The 18898-nt window shown below is 37.8% G+C and overlaps 1 protein-coding gene across 2 annotated transcripts in view; it reads left to right on the plus strand.

Annotated features, from left to right (window-relative positions):
• LOC120541465 (CTD small phosphatase-like protein 2) overlaps nt 1–18898 on the plus strand; it is an 88978-nt gene that overhangs the window by 62494 nt on the left and 7586 nt on the right. For both annotated transcript variants that reach the window (XM_039773122.1, XM_039773121.1), the window contains 5 exons: nt 4843–4954; nt 16167–16253; nt 16861–16923; nt 17381–17460; nt 17624–17750. In XM_039773122.1, coding sequence (XP_039629056.1) covers nt 4843–4954; nt 16167–16253; nt 16861–16923; nt 17381–17460; nt 17624–17750 — 469 coding nt within the window. The remainder of the gene's footprint in view (nt 1–4842; nt 4955–16166; nt 16254–16860; nt 16924–17380; nt 17461–17623; nt 17751–18898) is intronic.

The following is an 18898-nucleotide window of genomic DNA, read 5'->3' on the forward strand; positions in this document are numbered from 1 at the left end:
AAATGAGGCTCACACAGAGCGTCCCAATCTGTTGCCTCAAAACAATCCTGTAAAGATACACTGGCTTCCTCTGACCACACCCTCATAGTCCTAACAGTGGCTGACTGCCTCTTCACAAGGGCACATAAAGAGGAAGAAGGTACACAAGGTTGTGGTCTGATCTCCCAAGAGGTGGAATGGCTGAACCTGCATTCAGCCCTGCAAGCAGGTCCTCCAACTTGCAGAAAGAACTTGGGTGTTGGTGACAGGTTTGCCACTCCAGCCATTGTATATAAAAAAAAAAAAAAAAACGCAACACTGTTCCAGTCCATTAGAACTAGTATGGTGCTGAGGTGTCACCAGTTTCTCGGCTGCGCTCGGGTCCTAATTTGGGATCCTGAGGTGTTTCATCATGTGGTGGGTGCAGCAATGTGCTGTATCAGTGCATGCTCTAAACCACTCTTAGACCGGAGTTATACTTTACGCGACACAACACATGCTGCAGGAGACGCTCCTGCTACGCAAGCGTTGTAGTGTTCATACTTGCGCACGTACTTTACGTAAATCTGGAAGAATCCACCAGGTGGCAGTGTGAGATATTATCACGGTGAGAACATGTTCGGCTTCTCTGTGTTGTGAATTGCCTGGAAAATCTATTAAATTCTGATGACACCTTACCGCAATATCTCTGAAAAGGATGTTTATTGATTAAATCCATCAATCCAGGAATGTGTCCATTTCAGCAAGCATTGGGCACGAGTGAGAAACAGTCCCTTCACGAGGCTTGAGCTCATCGCAAGGTGAATATAAGCACACACATACACTAGCGTCATTTTAGCGGCACCAAATCCCCAAATCTGCATATCTTTGGAAGGAAACCGGAGCACAGTGTGGAATATAAGCAGGAAATACCAGCAACATAACTCCCTGCAAGACAGCAGTGCTATCGCTCCACCACCGTGACACCCCATGTGTGTAATTATTCCCCCATGTGTGTAATTAATAGTATTCATTATTTAAACGAAATTAAATGTAAAATGTAACATACACGCTTTAATGCATTTCTTCATGAAAGTGATAGGCCTATCAAGTATAAATCTAAAGATTCTAAATGTGCAGAGAGTTGGAATATCATACATTTAATTTGTTCTGTGTGGCGATCTATTGCTGCTTTCCGCTGCTGTCAGGTCCAAGAAGCTCGTAGCGATTAAAAACTGGGATGACGTTACGATGGTCTGCTTTAATGATAAAGTAAACTACGAGGTTAAAGTGGACATTCCGAGATTAAAGCCGAAATTTCCACTTTAATCACAAAATACACGTTTTTACCGTGTCCTTTATTTTTTTTCTCAATGGCTGAAATATAACGCTATACATTATGTTGCTGTTGTTAAGTTGCAAAAATAAAAAACACAACACAAAAGATGGTATGTGAGACTTTTAAAATGTATCGTGTCATTACGTTTGGGAACTATCTACATGTGACAGAAAGCCTCTATGCAGATCCTACGGGATTAATGCTTCGATGTGGTGAAGCAAAATGCCGACATACAGATGCATTCGTGGTGCTTTTATATTCAAGCGTCACATGTTCCCGATCGTAATGACACAATACATTTTAAAAGTCTTTTTGTAACTTCACATCGGCAACATAATGTATAGCGCTGTATTTGAGCCACTGAGAAAAAAATAAAAGAGACGGTGAAAACATGTATTTTGTGATTAAAGTGAAAATTTCGGCTTTAATCTCAAAATGTCCACTTTAACCTCGTAGTTTACTTTATTATTAAAGCAGACCATCGTGAACGCTATCCCAGTTTTTAATCGCTACGAGCTTCTTGGACCTGACAGCAGGTATAGTAAAAAAAATAGACGGCACAAAAGATGGTATGTGAGACTTTTAAAATATATCGTGTCATTACGATCGGGAATATGCGACGCTTGAATATAAAAGCACCACGAATGCATCTGTATGTCGGCATTTTGCTTCTGCACACAGTCACCTCTGATGATCACAGGGTCCATGAGGGGCCTGGGCCTCCTAAAATCCACCACCAGCTTCTTGGTCTTGTTGGTGTTAAGGTGTAAGTGGTTTGAGTCGCACCATTTAACAAAGTCTTTGATTAGCTTCCTGTACTCCTCCTCCTGCCCACTCCTGATGCAGCCCACAATAGCAGGGTCATCAGCGAACTTTTGCATGTGGCAGGACTCCGAGTCGTATTGGAAGTCTGATATCTATAGATTGAACAGGACCGGAGAAAGTACAGTCTCCTGTGGCACTACGGTGTTGCTGATCACAATGTCAGACCTGCAGTTCCCAAGACGCACATATTGAGGTCTGTCTGTGAGATAGTCAACGATCCATACCACCAGGTGTGAGTCTATTCCTATCTCAGTCAGCTTGTCTCTAAGGAGCAGAGGTTGGATGGTGTTGAAGGCGCTAGAGAAGTCCAAAAACATAATTCTTACAGCACCACTGCCTCTGTCCAAGTGGGAGAGGGATCAGTGTAGCATATAGATGATGGCATCCTCCGCTCCCACCTTCTCCTGGTATGCGAACTGCAGAGGGTCGAGGGTGTAGTGGACCTGTGGCCTCAGGTGGTGAAGCAGCAGCCGCTCCATGGTCTTCATCAGATGTGACGCCAGAGCAACAGGCGGAAGTCATTCAGCTCACTAGGACGTGATACCTTTGGGACTGGGGTGATACAAGATGTTTTCCAAAGCCTTGGGACTCTCCCCTGTTCCAGGCTCAGGTTGAAGATGCGCTGTAGAGGACTCCCCAGTTCCAACGCACAGGCCTTCAGCAGTCGTGGCGATACACCATCTGGACCCGCTGCTTTGCTGGCACAAAGTCTTCTCAGCTCTCTGCTCACATGGGCTGCTGTAATTGTGGGTGGGGATGTCTCACCTATGCTGGTATCAGCAGAAGGATGGTTGGAGGATGCAGTACTCCGAGGTGAGAGTGGGTTAGGGTGATCAAACCTATTAAAGAAGTTGTTCATTTGGTTTGCTTTCTCCCCGTCTGTCTCGATGGGGCACCCGCTTGAGCTGCAGCCAGTGATAATCTTCATCCCATCCCACACTTCCTTCATGCTGTTATTCTGCAACTTCTGCTCCAGCTTTCTCCTGTACTGCTCTTTCGCCACCCTGAGCTGGACTCGGAGTTCCTTCTGCACGCGCTTGAGCTCATGCTGATCACCGTCTTTAAAAGCCCTTTTCTTCTGGTTCAAAAGGCCCTTTGATGTCACTTGTAATCCATGGCTTGTTGTTAGCATAGCAGCGTACTGTTCTTACTGGAACTACAATGTCCATACAGAAGTTGATGTAATCAGTTGTGCAGTCAACAGCCTCTTCAATGTTCTCACTATGTGACCCCAGCAGGATATCCCAGTCTGTAGTTCCAAAGCAGTCTCTCAGAGCCTGCTCTGCCTCAGGGACCACTTCCTGAATGGTCGTGTGGTTGTAGGTAGTGCCTTCACTCTTGGTTTGTAGTGAGGCTGAAGCAGAACCAGGTTATGATCTGCTTTCCCAAGCGCAGGCAGCGAAGTGGTGCTGTATGCGTCTTTAACGTTTGCATACAGTAGGTCGATAGTCCTATTTCCCCGGGTGTTGGGAACAGGCAGGTAATATTTTGTCCAGCGTCACATAGTTAAAGCCACCAGAGATTAGCACAAGTGCCTCAGGGTGCTGCGTTTGTAACTTAGCAACTGTGGAATGGATGATGTCACTTGCTATGGGGGTAAACAATAACAACTATCACGTGTCCAAACTCTCTGGGCAAGTAATAGGGACGCAGACTTACGGCCAACAGTTCGATGTCCCTGCAGCAATTGGAGATTTTAACATTTACATGTCCTGAGTTGCACCACTTTGTATTGACATAGAGAGCGACGACTCCTCCTTTCTTCTTCCCGCAGGTACTTGCGTCTCTGTCCGCTCTAACTGTGCTAAACCCGGGTAGCTCCACGTTAGCATCTGGGATGGTAGTTGTTAGCCATGTTTCACTAAAACACATAAAGCTGCATTCTCTGTAGGTTCTGACATTTTTCACCAGCACAGCCAGTTCGTCGATCTTATTTGGTAGTGAGTTCACATCTCCCAGGATCACAGAAGGCACCAACGATTTATAATGCCATTTTCTCTCAAGTTGCCTGGCTTTTATCTTTGCGCCGGCTCGGCTTCCCCGATATCATCATCTTACCTCGTCAGGTAAATAAGGAACCACACTGGCATTAGCATTTCTTCTCAGTGCTTTAAGTTGACTACTTGAATAGGCGAGTCTTGGAGTGTAAAAATCCATGTCAAGTAGTAAAAATAGTAAAAAGTGTCCAGGGAGCGATTCCACATAAAAGAAAGTGGTAGAAGTGATCAGTGAAATAGAGAAAAGAAAAAAAGGTAAAAAAGATAGTCATACACGGAGCTGCTGGAAAGGCTGTCACTTGGATGCGGTGCCGGAAATCGTATGTTTTAAGTTGTTTTTCCTTGAAGTTTGTTTAAATCTGTCTTTTGCTGACAATGGGGCATCTGTGACTGACTGTTAATTATGACCAGTGAAATCCAAAGAATAGGTCATTTGCGACTGAGAATGTTTTGGTATTCGCTGCCTTTTCTAGAAGGGAAAGCTTACTGGTAGCTGAAATGACCAAAGAAATCCCCAGATTCTCGTCCCACCAGCAAAGGGGTACTTCCACATGTACACGAATCAGTCTTCTTCTCTTAAGCTAATACTACAACTAAGGTTTCAAATATACTGGCAACTACACACTCGCATGTGCTTTATGCATTATGTTTCTGGTTAATAGCTTCTTATTTTTGATCTTTTGTGTTTGGCTTAATCATATTTTTATGTTCCCTTTTTTTTAGGTACTATTTTATCAAGCATGTCCCACCTTTGACAGAAGAACAGCTAAATCGGAAACCAGCCCTTCCTTTGAAGACACGAAGCACACCAGAGTTCTCACTGGTTTTGGACCTGGTCAGTTAAAGATCACAAGACTGTATGGCTTGAAATTTACTTTTCAATGTAAAAATAGATTTAAACATTAATTTCCTTTTCAGTTTGTAATGTAAACCTTAGTAGAAGTCTCTTGTTATTATTTTTTTAAATGTAAAGAGTGTGTTTTTGATCTTTACATGTGATTTTGGTTTCATTCCTCTTCATAGTTGCAACATTGTGCACCCTGAATCTCCAATCAGGTTTAGTCACTTGGAGCAGTGCTCCTCTGTGCATTTAGCCTGCTCTGCCCTTCAGTATATATTGTGCATAGGAGTAGTATAATTAAACTTACTGAGCCCCTGAATTCATAATAGCAATATTAGCAATTCATTTTCATATGTTTTTTGTTCATTTTCTTTTTTTCTCTCTCTGTTCCATCTTTTCATAGTTAATTTACATATTTGTCTAATACAGGAGGAGAAACCCTTCTTTTAAGAAGAAACCATATGTGCAGAGGCTTTTCATCATCAAATTTGCCACTATTCAATATAAACCTTTTAGAGAGTTGTTCCTAGACATGTGTTCTCATTCGGGAATCACATCTGTCCCTACGAGTCTAATCTCTTCCAGAATTTTAAGAAGGCATGCATTTTATAATCCCAAATGCACTGTAGACTAGGGCCTGACCGACATGTCCAGCGCTGATACTGGGCGAGTATTGAGTCTCTAACCGTGTATCAGTAGAACCTCCAACTGTTGTATCAAGTTATTTTTCTAATATAGATGGCCTCATTTTGCAGCTTCAGTCCCCTTGTCTGGTATGCACAATGACACATGCACAACCATGGTAAGAAACTAAGCAATAAAATTGTACAAACTTAACAATTACGGGGGCTTCAAAATGCTAAACTGTCCGTTTGTATAGAACATGCATAAAAGTTACTTACTGTTGCAGGTTAGTTTCATAATTTTCCTGTTGAAAATGCCATATTCTAGGATTTTCTGCTTTCAACATTGTCTTCACAGACTGCCAAAATAGCCATTGCAAGCAGGAGGTTCTCGCTAGATAACTAGGATCGTTTTTTTTTTTTTTTTTTGTCAAAGGTCAAATGTTGATCCAGTGAAAAAGAGCAAACGTCCAGTTTTCAAATTGTTGTACCTTTTATCTCTGTATGTCACAATGGTTCTCCGATACAGCAGTCAAATTGGAAGTGCACCAATTTGGCAGATAATTGTTGGTTTAATACCTATTCCAGCATCTGTTTTCGTATCAAAGTGATGTGCAGAATGAAATACTTAGTGTATCAGCTCTTGCTAGAATAGTCAGATGTATTTCTAAGTCATACAGACTTCCCTCAGTAAGTCAGAGCAGCTGTTTGATAGGACAGTTTGTCAATAAATACAAGTCAACCTGTGCTTGTTGTACATTTAATATTTTTTCATTCATGTTTTTTTTAAGAAAATTAATACTTAAACATACCAAAATTATCGGTACAATTTGTATCTGCAATGGGTTATCTTTGCTGCCCACATATCAGTATTATTGGTCTAAAAACATTGGTTGGGAACTACTTTAGACATAGGAAACCTTTATTTTATAGAATCTAAGACATTTATCTCTATAGGACACAGGAAGCATTGAGTGTATAGTAATCTAAAAGCTACTGTAATCATTTCAAAAACTACTGAGATAACTGTGCTTTCTAGTAGTTGTTATGGTTCTTACTTCAATGATTTGAAGTTATCGTAAAGTACTAATCAGCAGATTTCCTTTGAGAGATAAGCAATGCACTAACTAATTCTGCTTAATGACATGAATTAATTAATTTTTAAAAACACTACGGGACTCCACCCCCTGCTCGCGTGACTCGCCAACCCCTTTTTTTGTTTAATCGGATATACAATTTTAAAAGCTTTTTTTTCTTCTTTAGAATTGTTGCTATGGTGTGGGACCACAGATTCTCATAGCGTATGGTCCATTATTGTGTAAATCCAGGTTTCGTGCATTGAATGATCCGAAGGCGAAAGACTTTGTTTTCTACTCTTTGCCTTTTATTTCTGACCACGATTTATCTTCCTATTTTTTCAATTACACCTGGTTCTGGTGATTAAGTACCTTTTGTTTGCGTTAATGTGATCTTTACTATCTTTTTTTTTTTTTTTTTTTTTTGGATACTGTAGCGACTGATGTAATAAAGTGTCGCACAAGTTCTACTTGAACTATCGTTGACTTTGTAACCCCAAACACAACTTTCTAGCACCCTCTCCAACCCCTCCTCCCACAGGTCTCACAAGCCTTACCCCCATCACCCGCCCCCCCGCATCAATCAGTACCCTGCTATCAGTCTTTTGTGCTGTACTCCGCCCTCTCTCAATCGGACCCAACAGTCACTTAAAACAAAAAAGGCTTCATCTTGGCTGGGAGGCTACAATACTTTTACTGCTTTCATATTCTGTACCTTTCTCTGCATGTGTATCGCGCCATCGTTTGTTTGAGCATTTCGAATTCCACTGCTTTCATAATCTCTTATCTGCCTTTTTTCTCTCCCAACGCTTTTGTGTCTCTTTTCTCCTTGCTGCTCTATCTTCTTTACTGAGAGCACAGGATCTGTGTGTGCTACGTGCCTTTATATGACTAAATGTTTTGCTGGCTGTACGTGCTCTTATTTGATAAGAAAGGTGTTTTTTGCAAGAATCTCATATTCTACATCCCCGCGAGACTGCCCTGGGACAATCTCTTGGCACCAAGTCTCATGTTTACAGTCCCCGCAAGATGCTCCATGGCCAGTCTTTTTTGTCTCGCGGGTCTTTTAAATGTCTTCTGAGAACTTGCGAGAAGATCACGTCTCGTTGCCCTGCTTTTCCTTTCCAGGATTTTTTTTTATAATGGAGAGATGTAATTGGATGGATTGATTTTACTGTTGCAACAATTGTAAGCTGGAGATACCAAGTCTAAGTAAAGGTATTATGCAGGGGTTACCTTTGACATTTATAACATAAAAATGTCAAAGAAAACATCTAAATATTATCTGAATTCATTCTTAATAAATTCTAAGGTCTCCATGGAGTGGTGTTAACATTATTTTGCTCTTTCTAGAGTTTTAAAATGCATTGTTACATTTGTTCAACCTTTTGTCCTATGCTTATAAGATTCAAACCACCACCCCTAAAATCCTAAACTGGATTAAGTGTGTTTAGATAGTTACTTTTGTGCTTTATGCATTTTAAGACAAATCAATTTCACTGACATTCCAACAATGAAATATTAATATATGTGGAAAATACGTTATTTGGTTTTATTAATATATACAGTATATAGCAACACATCAGAAACGTATGATTTTAAGTTAATGTTGTTATTCAAATTACACTTCTGATTTTGTGCTGGAATAGGTTATACCTTTTATATTTTCAAACATTGAGGCATACTGTATACAGGGGGTGGGCAAAGGTAGGTTTACAGTTGTTCGTATGGATAAAGACATGCAGGTTATGATTATTCTAATAGACTAGGGCCCTCTGTCCCCTGGTCGCTTCGCTCGCTCTGCCGCTCACGTATGGGGAAGTGGAGGTACAATTTAGACAGATAGTTATTTTCATAGGAATTGTTATATATGCATAATAGACCTAACTATTTTACATTACAATGAGAAATCAACCATAGTAAAAAAATAGTAAAACGTAATAAATTGAAAGAAAATTACGTTTCATGTTGTGTTAGAGGTATTTGTTGCATTATACGTTTTCATTCTGTTTGGCTTTGAAATTAACAAGCAAATACTTTTAGACTTGCGCTTTTACTGTAAAGCTTCAGTAAAAACAATATTTGGGATGAACTTTTCATCAATGTTGCTTTGAATTTTGATTCAGTGTTTGGAGTTGCATCTTGACAACACAAAGTATAACTGCCCATGAGTCAATATAATTTCTTTCTCTCTAATAAATAAACCGACTTTTTCGAATGTTTGTCCCTGTGTTTTGTTAATTGCCATAGCAAAAGCTATTCTAATGGGAAACTGTAAATGTTTTAATATGAATGGCATATCTAGATCTCCTTTGGTGTCTGTTTTCCACAGATGTACATTAACTTTCTTGTTAAAATTTTACATGTCAGAATTGTTCGACCAATTTTGAATACAACTAATCTTGTCATATTGCATAGCCCATCACTCATTCATAAATTATGCAATAACATTACGATACATCCTTCTTTCAACAGTAATTCGGCCGGTAGAAAACCAGACAGTGTTAAAGGTTGTAGATATTCTATGGGATATTGTAAGTTGATGTTTTCATCTTCCTCACAATCACCACCAACTGTTTCAGCATAGTCTGTTGATACGCATTTAACCAATTTGCTGTGTAACCGATAAACAATTTTTGCGTTCGTTTGACTTCATCGTTTTTTGGTGCAAGGATTGCCCATGTGCTCATTTCTTCTGTTGATAACCCTATGGGATGAAATTCTTCAATAAGATTTGGACATAATAAGTCTTCTTTTATTGGGAACTTAAAGTGAGGAAAACATAAAAATTTTTAAGAGTTGATAGCGCAGGAAATGTGTCTGACAAAAGCATGCACACGAATGAGAGGTGAGAGGACCGTGGGTGTGTGTTGTTAACCATAAATAGTTGAGAGGTGAGTGGGAATTGAAAAAATCTCTTGGCAATTGTCTTGTCTTGCGGGACTTGAAAAAATCTCGTGGCAATAGTCTTGTCTCAAGATTTTCTCTCTATTATATAAAAAAATCTCGAGACGACTTTTTCAGAGAGATGAGATGAGACCTTTTCAGAGAGCTAATTTCAAGTCCCATGAGACAAGCGAGACTTTGTGCCAAGAGATGAACTGAAAACCTAACAGGTCCAGCAGGGGTGGAAATAAAAGAGAAACAGTAGAAGAAGAAAAGAGAAAGAGTAAAAGACAAAATAGAACGTCGTAAAAGAGGTTTGAAAACATTGGCGCGATATACATGCAGAGAAGGTAGAGATTATGAAAGTACTAAAATTCAAAACTTTAAAAAAAAAACTGATAGTAAAGATTGCATTAGCGCTAACAAATGGAAATTATTACTCGGTGAAATAACGGAATAGCGAAAAGAGATCGAATATATGGACATAGGTGACATGACAGAAGTATGAAGATATCGTTCAGCTTTAAAGTTTAAGTCTGAGACTTATAGATCATCAAATTCGTGTTGCCATCAGGGAAAAGTAGTGTTGCTTCCCGATGAAGAGGCGTATCCGCAAGAAATAACATTTGTTATTTGGTGAAAGTGAAATCCACAAACATTACAGACAAAATATCCGAATCTACAATAATCTGTTCGCATCGTTCAATGCTCAAAACTTGGATTTACACGATTCAGGACCATACACTATGAAAATCTGTGGTCCCGCAACAATTAAAGCTACTACAAGTTTCATTTCAAGGAAACCACAATTCAGTCAGGTTTATATTTATGATCACGGGGAAGCGATGCAACATAGAATCAAAAGAGTTAAACGATCGGATGTATTAGAAATTCTACAGCCAATAATGGGTACAAATCCATACGTCCAAAAGTATTGCACTTTACACGAAATTTATATGAAAAATAAGGACAAAGAAGATTTCTTGGATTTCTATATGAATCTGAAAGATCACGCTCGCATATATAATAAACCAACATTTGATGAATTGTCAGCAATAATACAGGTAAAATTCCTTTACAACGAATATCTTTATAATGAAATTTTCATTACAACTAAGTATTTTTATGGTCCCGACAGTTTCCCCATATGACACGAGTCTATAGAAATCTCGTTACTATGAGATATATTCAGCAGATACTTTCATTACAACGAAGTGCCAAAAAGACCTTGAAATGCTTGAATAAATCATCCACAGAGCACTTAGTTTTGTGGTTGCAGCTCAGTTGTGCACAACGATCCCCAAACAGAAACACTGTAAAAAAATTTTTTTTCTTCGAACTTTCCTTGTACTGCTGTTTTTGTTTCTAACATCCATTAGAATTTAACTTATTGTCACCCTCCTATAGAAAAGGAAGACACAAAAAAACTATTACAGTTCATATTAGAAAAAAAAAAAACACATTACGTTTTTGCAGCTCTCGATTGTGGCAAAAAGAAAGGATGTTGCCAGTGAATTCGGAATTTTGCTATCGATACTGTCAACTTTCTTGAAAGACCGAGCAAAAAAAGAAGAAAAATCTCGGGTTGCAAATGTATACGAACTGTTGCATTTGAAGACGCCAAAAAGCCGTTTTTATATGGTTCAGTGATGCTCGTTCAAGAAACATTCTTATTAATGCGGCACTCATTAAAGAAAATGTGAGGTTTCCAAACTCTCTTGGGACCTCCCCCAACTGAACAACACGCCGAAGAGTGTCCCGAAGTGTGATCACAGCGTCTGTGGAAGACTCTTTATTTGTTGCTGGGGCAACAGCAGGCTTACAGCTGTTATGCGGCTCGGCACTGAACCAAACAGAAAAGGTCTCGATGGCTGATACAAGGAACATTGTAAATGCAGGGAAACAGTATTACATGGCCACTAACCTGGTCATAACCCTGTCTGACTGCTGTGTCTGTGTATAGGAGAGTGGCAGTTCCCACTACAGTAAATATCCGTGCTGTTCCTGTTTCAAGCTGAATAAAGCTGGTTTTGCTAAATTACTGAGACTCAGCCTTGTGTTTTGGGGTGTAAGACATGGGCTTAAAGTGCAGCCACAATCTTTTAGGATTCGCATCTGTGGCACTTCACTGCACAACTGTGAGCCTGCTGTTGCCCTGCCCTGGCAACGGACAAACAATCTTCCACAGACGTGGCAATTGCGCTTCAGGACACACTTCAACGTGACGTTCCCGTTTCTCCCAGAAGAGTTCAGAAACCACACAACATGAAGAAGAAAAGGATGATTCGGCTTCTGATTGTTAACTGTGCTGCCCACAACATGCTTCCGCATTTAGATAATGTTCACGTTGAATTCCTCCCACCCAATTGCACAGCGGTGCTTCAGCCATTGGATTTGGGCATCATTTGTACCCTGAAAGTGTATTATCACAAGGAAATGCTGAGAAACATTCTCGTCAGTATAACTTGTAGACAGGATAAGATTAACATTGACACGAAAGAAGCTATTGAAATGATTGCAAATGCCTGGAAGCAAGTTAAAGAAAGCACTCTATAGCAACAAATACAGAATCTTATTACAAGGAAATTTTCATTACAACAAAATATTTTTTAGGTCCCTGGCAGTTCGTTGTAAAGGAATTTTACCTGTAGTTTCTATAGACACAGTTGATATTCATGTTTATCCAAAAGCACAGTACAATTCATCAAAGATCCGGGCAATGACGAGTGTGTAGGGCCCGCATGGGGGTTGGCAACTGAAGTGAGTAGGTGGGAGAGCCCCCTAGTCTTTTATAATAGAGAGATTTATTAACTTTATCATTAACTCAATGGCATAAAGAAGAAGAATACAAATAAGTAGACAAATACAAATAAATGATACAATAATTAATACAAGAATAAACTCTTTCACATACTCACAACTGTACCCCACCTCTGTATAATTACAGCCAGAAATGGGAAAGCACTCTCCAGCACAGGCTAAAAGCAAATCTAATTAGTATGAAGTATATCAGCTTTGAACTAGAGGTGTCATATTAGCCAAAACATTAAGTTGAAATATTTATTTTAAGGTTAAATTGTGTGCATGATTTGTAATGCATGTGTTGTATGTTATATTTTATTTCTTTTTTTGCCCACAATACATTGTACATTATGTAGTTTTCCTAAAAAATGCTGGGGTATACTGCAGCATTCAGATGAATGTGGTACTTCACAAAGCAGCCCTTAACAAGAACTGGGTTCAGTACAAGTTTAAACTGATAAAAGACAAAGCAGAGCCGGGTACACAACTTTCTAATCGTAGTACACAAAAGAAACCAAGACAAAATCGCTTATTGCTCAAACAACCTGAGCACAAATGTTCAATTTTTATTTTCCCCAGCTATGCTGCTTTTTATTCCTAGGTGTCAAAGAAAATAACTTATATAAAGAGACATAGGTTGAAGGCATTAAGGCACTGTCTTTACTTGGTTTACCATTGGAACAACTGAATATGCTAATTGTTGCACTATTGTATTTCATATTACAGATTATATTATTTAACAGATGGCTTTATTCATAGCAGCTTACCATAAAAAAAACTCAAAATGAGCGTAAGTGTTTATCAAGAAGTTACTAAGTTAATGAACAATACAGATATTGAAAGTACTAGAAGCATAAGCCACAGCTGATTTCATGGGTAGATTGGGGTGCAGCCAGTGGACAACTGATAAAGTTTGCACAGTCTGTGCAATATCATATACCAGTTTAGTGCTCTGTGTGGAAGAAATTAGTCAAGGAATAACATAGAGGGCTCAGTAAATTGCTTTTTTTACATGTATCCTTTACACTGGAGGAAAAATTTAATATTGGTGACCTGTTTTTCTGTTTTTAAAGCACTTTAAAAGGAGGTTTGGTAAGACCACCAAAGAAAAATCTGAAGTATGGCAGTTACTTTTTTTTATTTTGCTTGCAGTGGAAAATAGCACTGAATCAGTGATCTTCAGCAGTGACTTTTAGCATACTGGAGAACTGTTTATAAATCTGTTACGAGTGCAAGAACAGTGTAGCAGAGTAGAAAAATCTGTTGTGTTTAAGAAGCTGAAGGCTCACCCTTTTACAAATGAGTTAACTATTAAATACAAATTAGCAGCTTCAAGAAGTGATACACCAAAACAGAGCAATACAGTGGCAAAATAAATGAGAGAATTCATATCCATTTTTGAATTCAAATTAGATTTTATTACTTTTTTATTTTATCACTTAAATAATAATAATAAAATAAAAAATATTACCCACATTTGCATTACATTTGAATAGTGACATTTGAACTGATAATCCTACTATAGTGACTGAGACGCTCAAAAACTCTAAAGTCTATTTAGTGCAATGCAGTACTCTAATGTCCAAAAAGATGCATCCAAATCTATAAGCAGAGTTGGAAGGTATTAGAATGTCATTTGTGACTTGGGCAAAAGCCACACTGAAATTTCTCATGAAAGTTTTTATTTATGTTGGTTGAAGATTGCAGTTTTCTCAGAGTTCAAAAAATTTGATTACTGATAATGGTACATTTATTTAGTGCATGAAAAAGAAAATTATATGTGTATTTTTTTTTTTTTCGCAACAATTTCACAAATTTTGCTTATCATAAACAAGCCTCCTTTGAGTTGTGGCTTTACAACTAAAAAGCTTTTTTTTTATTTACTAGATTATAAAAATTAATGTAAATGAAATAATGGGAATGTTGCAAAAAAAACAAAAACGGATAACCCAAAGTCAGACCCTAAGTATCAATGCAGAACCATGTGATTAAAATCATATCTGTACTGTGCAATTTATACAAATGCAATGCATCAAAAAAGTCTTTTAGTATCAAAATACTGTCTGAACAACATCAACATATTTATCCATCTTCAAAGTGGTTCCAGCATCCCTGAACTGGTATGAGTGAGAGTTAATTGTAGAAAGGCAGTTTAGTAGCAAACTTTCTTACAAAAAGGAAGTTCATGAAAAAGACTCTACATACAGTATGTGGTTTTAAAATTAGATGTCTGACTGAAAAAATTAACGCGAAACGAAAGTAATGACCAAAACATTGACACTTTATTACAATACAGAAAGTATGTGCAGCTCCTTCTTTTCGAAAAACCCAGTAAACCGATTCTTTGCATGTTATTTTTTTCACTATCCAAATGGTCAAGCTCAACAGCAGGTGACGTTGTACAAAGGAACTGGCCAACCTTGTTTTTAGACATGCCAATAAGTACATTTATTTTCATCTCATCCTTTTATGCATAATCTTGAAATTTGTATAACTTGATTTGCTTAAACAATTTCTTTCTTTAAAAACAGGTTTATTAACTGTTTTTCATCTTCATTTTAAGAATCTTTGCAAAGAAAAGGCTTGACACATTAACTGCCAACTAGGAGAATGTTCTGTTCCGTGAACTACAAATTAACATTTTTCTTTGAGAAAAATGTATTTTTATTGAGTTTTTACCATGTAACAAAATGCATTTAATTAGTGTGAAGGTAAACCAAAAAGTAAAGGCAATTTGTAAAGTACTGTATGTGTTAACTGCAGTGGATAGAAGCTCACATGATACAACATGTTTCTGATCACTTATGGGTAGTTTGAACATGCACAGCACTCTGTTTGACCTTGGATTCAACTAGACTAATAAAGGTGGGGATGCTCTGCTGTGACATTTCACCATTGTTGAACAACACGCCATAGTGAGGTTTCTTTGGGTAGATGGTTTGAAACATGCTAAAATTCACTCAATATGGAAGTGAAAACAGCATGACTCAACGAAATTATGAATGGGTAGAAAAGTTTAAAGTAGGAAGAATGAATGTAACCAACAAAGCTTGATCTGGTCAACCATCAGCATCTCGCACTCAAGCTCATATTGACATGGTGAGTACCTTTATCCAAGAAGACCGAAGGATCAAGCTGTCCTCTGTTGCTGCACATGTAAATATCAACTGGATCTGCACACTGTGCAAGATGGGTACCCATAAAGCTTACTGATCTGTACAAGCTAATATCTTTCAGTGAATTTCAGCAGGTTTTATTCTCTCTGCCCAAAAAATTCTTACTATGGAGCATTGTTCAGTAAGGGTGGAATCCTGCAATGGATCATCCATGTTCATTTGACCTTTGCTTCAACTAGACTACCATCAGAATACTGTACAGTGCATAGTCAAACTTACCCATAAGCCATCATGTACATGTATTGCATCAGCTGCTATCCTTTGCAGTTTCCAGGTAATTCTCAAATTACATTTACTTTTTGATTTATCCTCATATTTTAAAAAAAACACCCTGCTTTTACACTGGAGTTGGGAACAGATTTATCTGTTATCACCGTGGCAGTCGACATGCTAAAGGAAGAATTGGTGGAAGGGATCTTCAGTTCATTGTTTTGATAATTGCTTAGCACACTATTTCTTTTAACTTAAACAATCATTAATACTTTGTAGTACTGTATTACAGACATCCAAGGTGCAAACTAAGTATGTTTTCACTGTTACATGTAACAGATTATAATTACATTTTGAGCCATAATAAAAATATTTAAAATGAAGTTCCCATGTGTTCATATATGTTTAAATTTTCTTTCTGCTTTATTTTTAGGATGAAACTTTAGTGCATTGCAGCCTGAATGAGTTGGAGGATGCAGCACTTACATTTCCTGTTCTCTTCCAAGATGTTATATATCAGGTATTTTACATCATTGCTTCCTTCTAGACAAAGACGCATATTATTTTCTAACTTATTTTTGGAAAATGGGTGGATTGGTGTTTTAGTAGATTGTCATAAAAATCAGTAGATGGCAGCATTGTTTCTTTTTTTATTATGATATTTTATGCCTTCATTGCCTGAACCCATTTAATCAAATCTTAAAATTGTGTGGTGCTTTCCCAAGGGTGATTAAACACATCAACTCCTGCTCAGGGTATTAATCTATTGCAGGGCACACCACCTCCAGCAGCCACACTTATACTGAGCCAATTCAGAGTCTTCATACTGCGCATATAGGACATTGACACATAGGAGCTAAATCTGGTGGGGGGGTCTGGGTTGGGGAATCTCAGTCTGCATAAGGGGCTCTTTATACATATGTCTTAATGTTTTTGTTTATATTTTTATTAACACTTTCTTTAGCAAATGTCACAAATAAACAAGTAAATTTAGACATTTAGCTTGACTTTTCTATGAGCCTGAAAAATGCTGATTTTTATTTCAAGTTATTAGATTTTTTTTGCAACAGTTCTGTGTACTTTGAGATTGAATATTTAAACTTTCTAATAGGTATTAACTATTTTAGGTTTATGTTCGTTTGAGACCATTCTTCAGAGAGTTCCTGGAGCGCATGTCACAGATTTATGAAGTAAGGTTCTAGTTGCTAAATCTGCAACAATTTCAAAAATTATTTTTTTTGTCTGTCAATATGGGGTGCTGTGTGTACATTAATGAGGAAAAAAATTAATTTAAATGATCTTCAATTCCACCCGGGGGAGTAAATCGACTCTTCAATTCCACCCGGGGGAGTAAATGCGAACATTAATTTTATTTTAATTCTTTTCATTTTTATTACTATTTAATTTAATATTGTTTCTTTGTATCAGTATACTGCTGCTGGATTATGTGAATTTCCCCTTGGGATTAATAAAGTATCTATCTATCTATCAAAATGGCTGCAATATAACAAAGAGTGAAAAATTGAAGGGGGTCTGAATACTTTCCTTACCCACTGTACATAGAATTATGCATTTTGCCAGTTTGTTTGAAGCATCATTATCTTAACCTAAATATTTTTAACCAAACTCTTGTTAATCCCTCATCAGATCATCCTTTTCACTGCCTCTAAGAAGGTATATGCAGATAAACTCCTTAATATCCTGGATCCAAAAAAGCAGTTGGTTAGGTAAATATCCAATATCAATATATATTTGACATCATGTGTGATTTGAACCTGACTTATTGTGGACATTTTTTTGATGCATTAGTAACATTAATTACTATTGTTTCTTATATGCTGGAGCATTAAGTAAAATGTACTTTTCTTTATATTTTATATATACATACAGGCACAGACTTTTTCGTGAACATTGTGTTTGTGTCCAAGGAAACTACATAAAGGACCTAAATATTCTTGGGAGGGATCTGTCAAAAACAATTATTATTGACAATTCACCACAGGCCTTTGCATACCAGGTAACTAGTGGTAATTTTTTTTTGTTAAAGTTCAAAGTTAAGGTTCCTATTAAAGTATTTTGATATAATATCGATAAAATTAACCACTTACGATCACAAATGACAAGCAGAACAGCTTTAATTTCTGTATGAAGAGAAATTTACGAATCTCTTATTTATCTTTGTCCTTTTTATATTTCATCAACGTAGCATTACTGGATATTGTACTATGCATGGTGTATTGCTTTTTTTTTTAACCTTTTGTCACTACATATCAGAATTGTTTTGTGATCTTGCACTGTCACAGTGCTAGTTTCATTTTGATTTTGCACCTTTTTTGAAGGAGATTAGTTAGTTGTATAATTAACTGTTTTGTCAAAAAATGTTGTGATTCTTTTTGTCAATGGCAAATCTGTACTAATAAAAGGCAAAGCCCTCACTCACTCACTCACTCGCTCACTGACTCGATGACTCATCACTAATTCTCCAACTTCCCGTGTAGGTAGAAGGCTGAAATTTGGCAGGCTCATTCCTAACAGCTTACTTGAAAAAGTTGGGCAGGTTTTATTTCGAAATTCTACGCGTAATGGTCATAACTGGAAGCTATTTTTCTACATATACTGTAATGGAGTTGAGCTCGAAAGCCGTGGGGGGTGGAGTTTCATGTGACATAATCACGCAGTACGTAGAAAACCAGGAAGAGCTCCAAAAACCGCTGAAGAAAACATACATTATATAATTAAGAAGGCAGCGAAACAATTAGAAACGAGCGAGTGACATATAAAACCATATTCAGCGGCTCACGTGAACTGACGCAGTGCGCAGACAAAAAGCAACAGTTCTAAAGAGTGCTGAACAAAAACCGAATTACACTGCTACGCTCAAATAGACAAACCACACGCCATGGCGCAATAGTAGAGGCTTTGCCTCTAGCGCCGGCGTCGAGTTCGATTCGAGAGGGATGCACTGAGTATGTACGCGCTTCGATTCATTTTAGCCTCGCATGCCCTTGGTTTGAGACGTATGAAAAAATATGCGGTTAACGCAGAAAGACAGATTGAATCCAATTGAAGCTTTATGAATAATGGATGCTTTATTTGCGATCAATGATTGTTTTGCTAAAGCCATACTCAGTGTATTCATTAGATGAACGGTAAAAAAGAGGGAAG

Source organism: Polypterus senegalus, chromosome 12, assembly GCF_016835505.1.
Source record: "Polypterus senegalus isolate Bchr_013 chromosome 12, ASM1683550v1, whole genome shotgun sequence".
Taxonomy (NCBI): Eukaryota; Metazoa; Chordata; class Cladistia; order Polypteriformes; family Polypteridae; genus Polypterus; species Polypterus senegalus.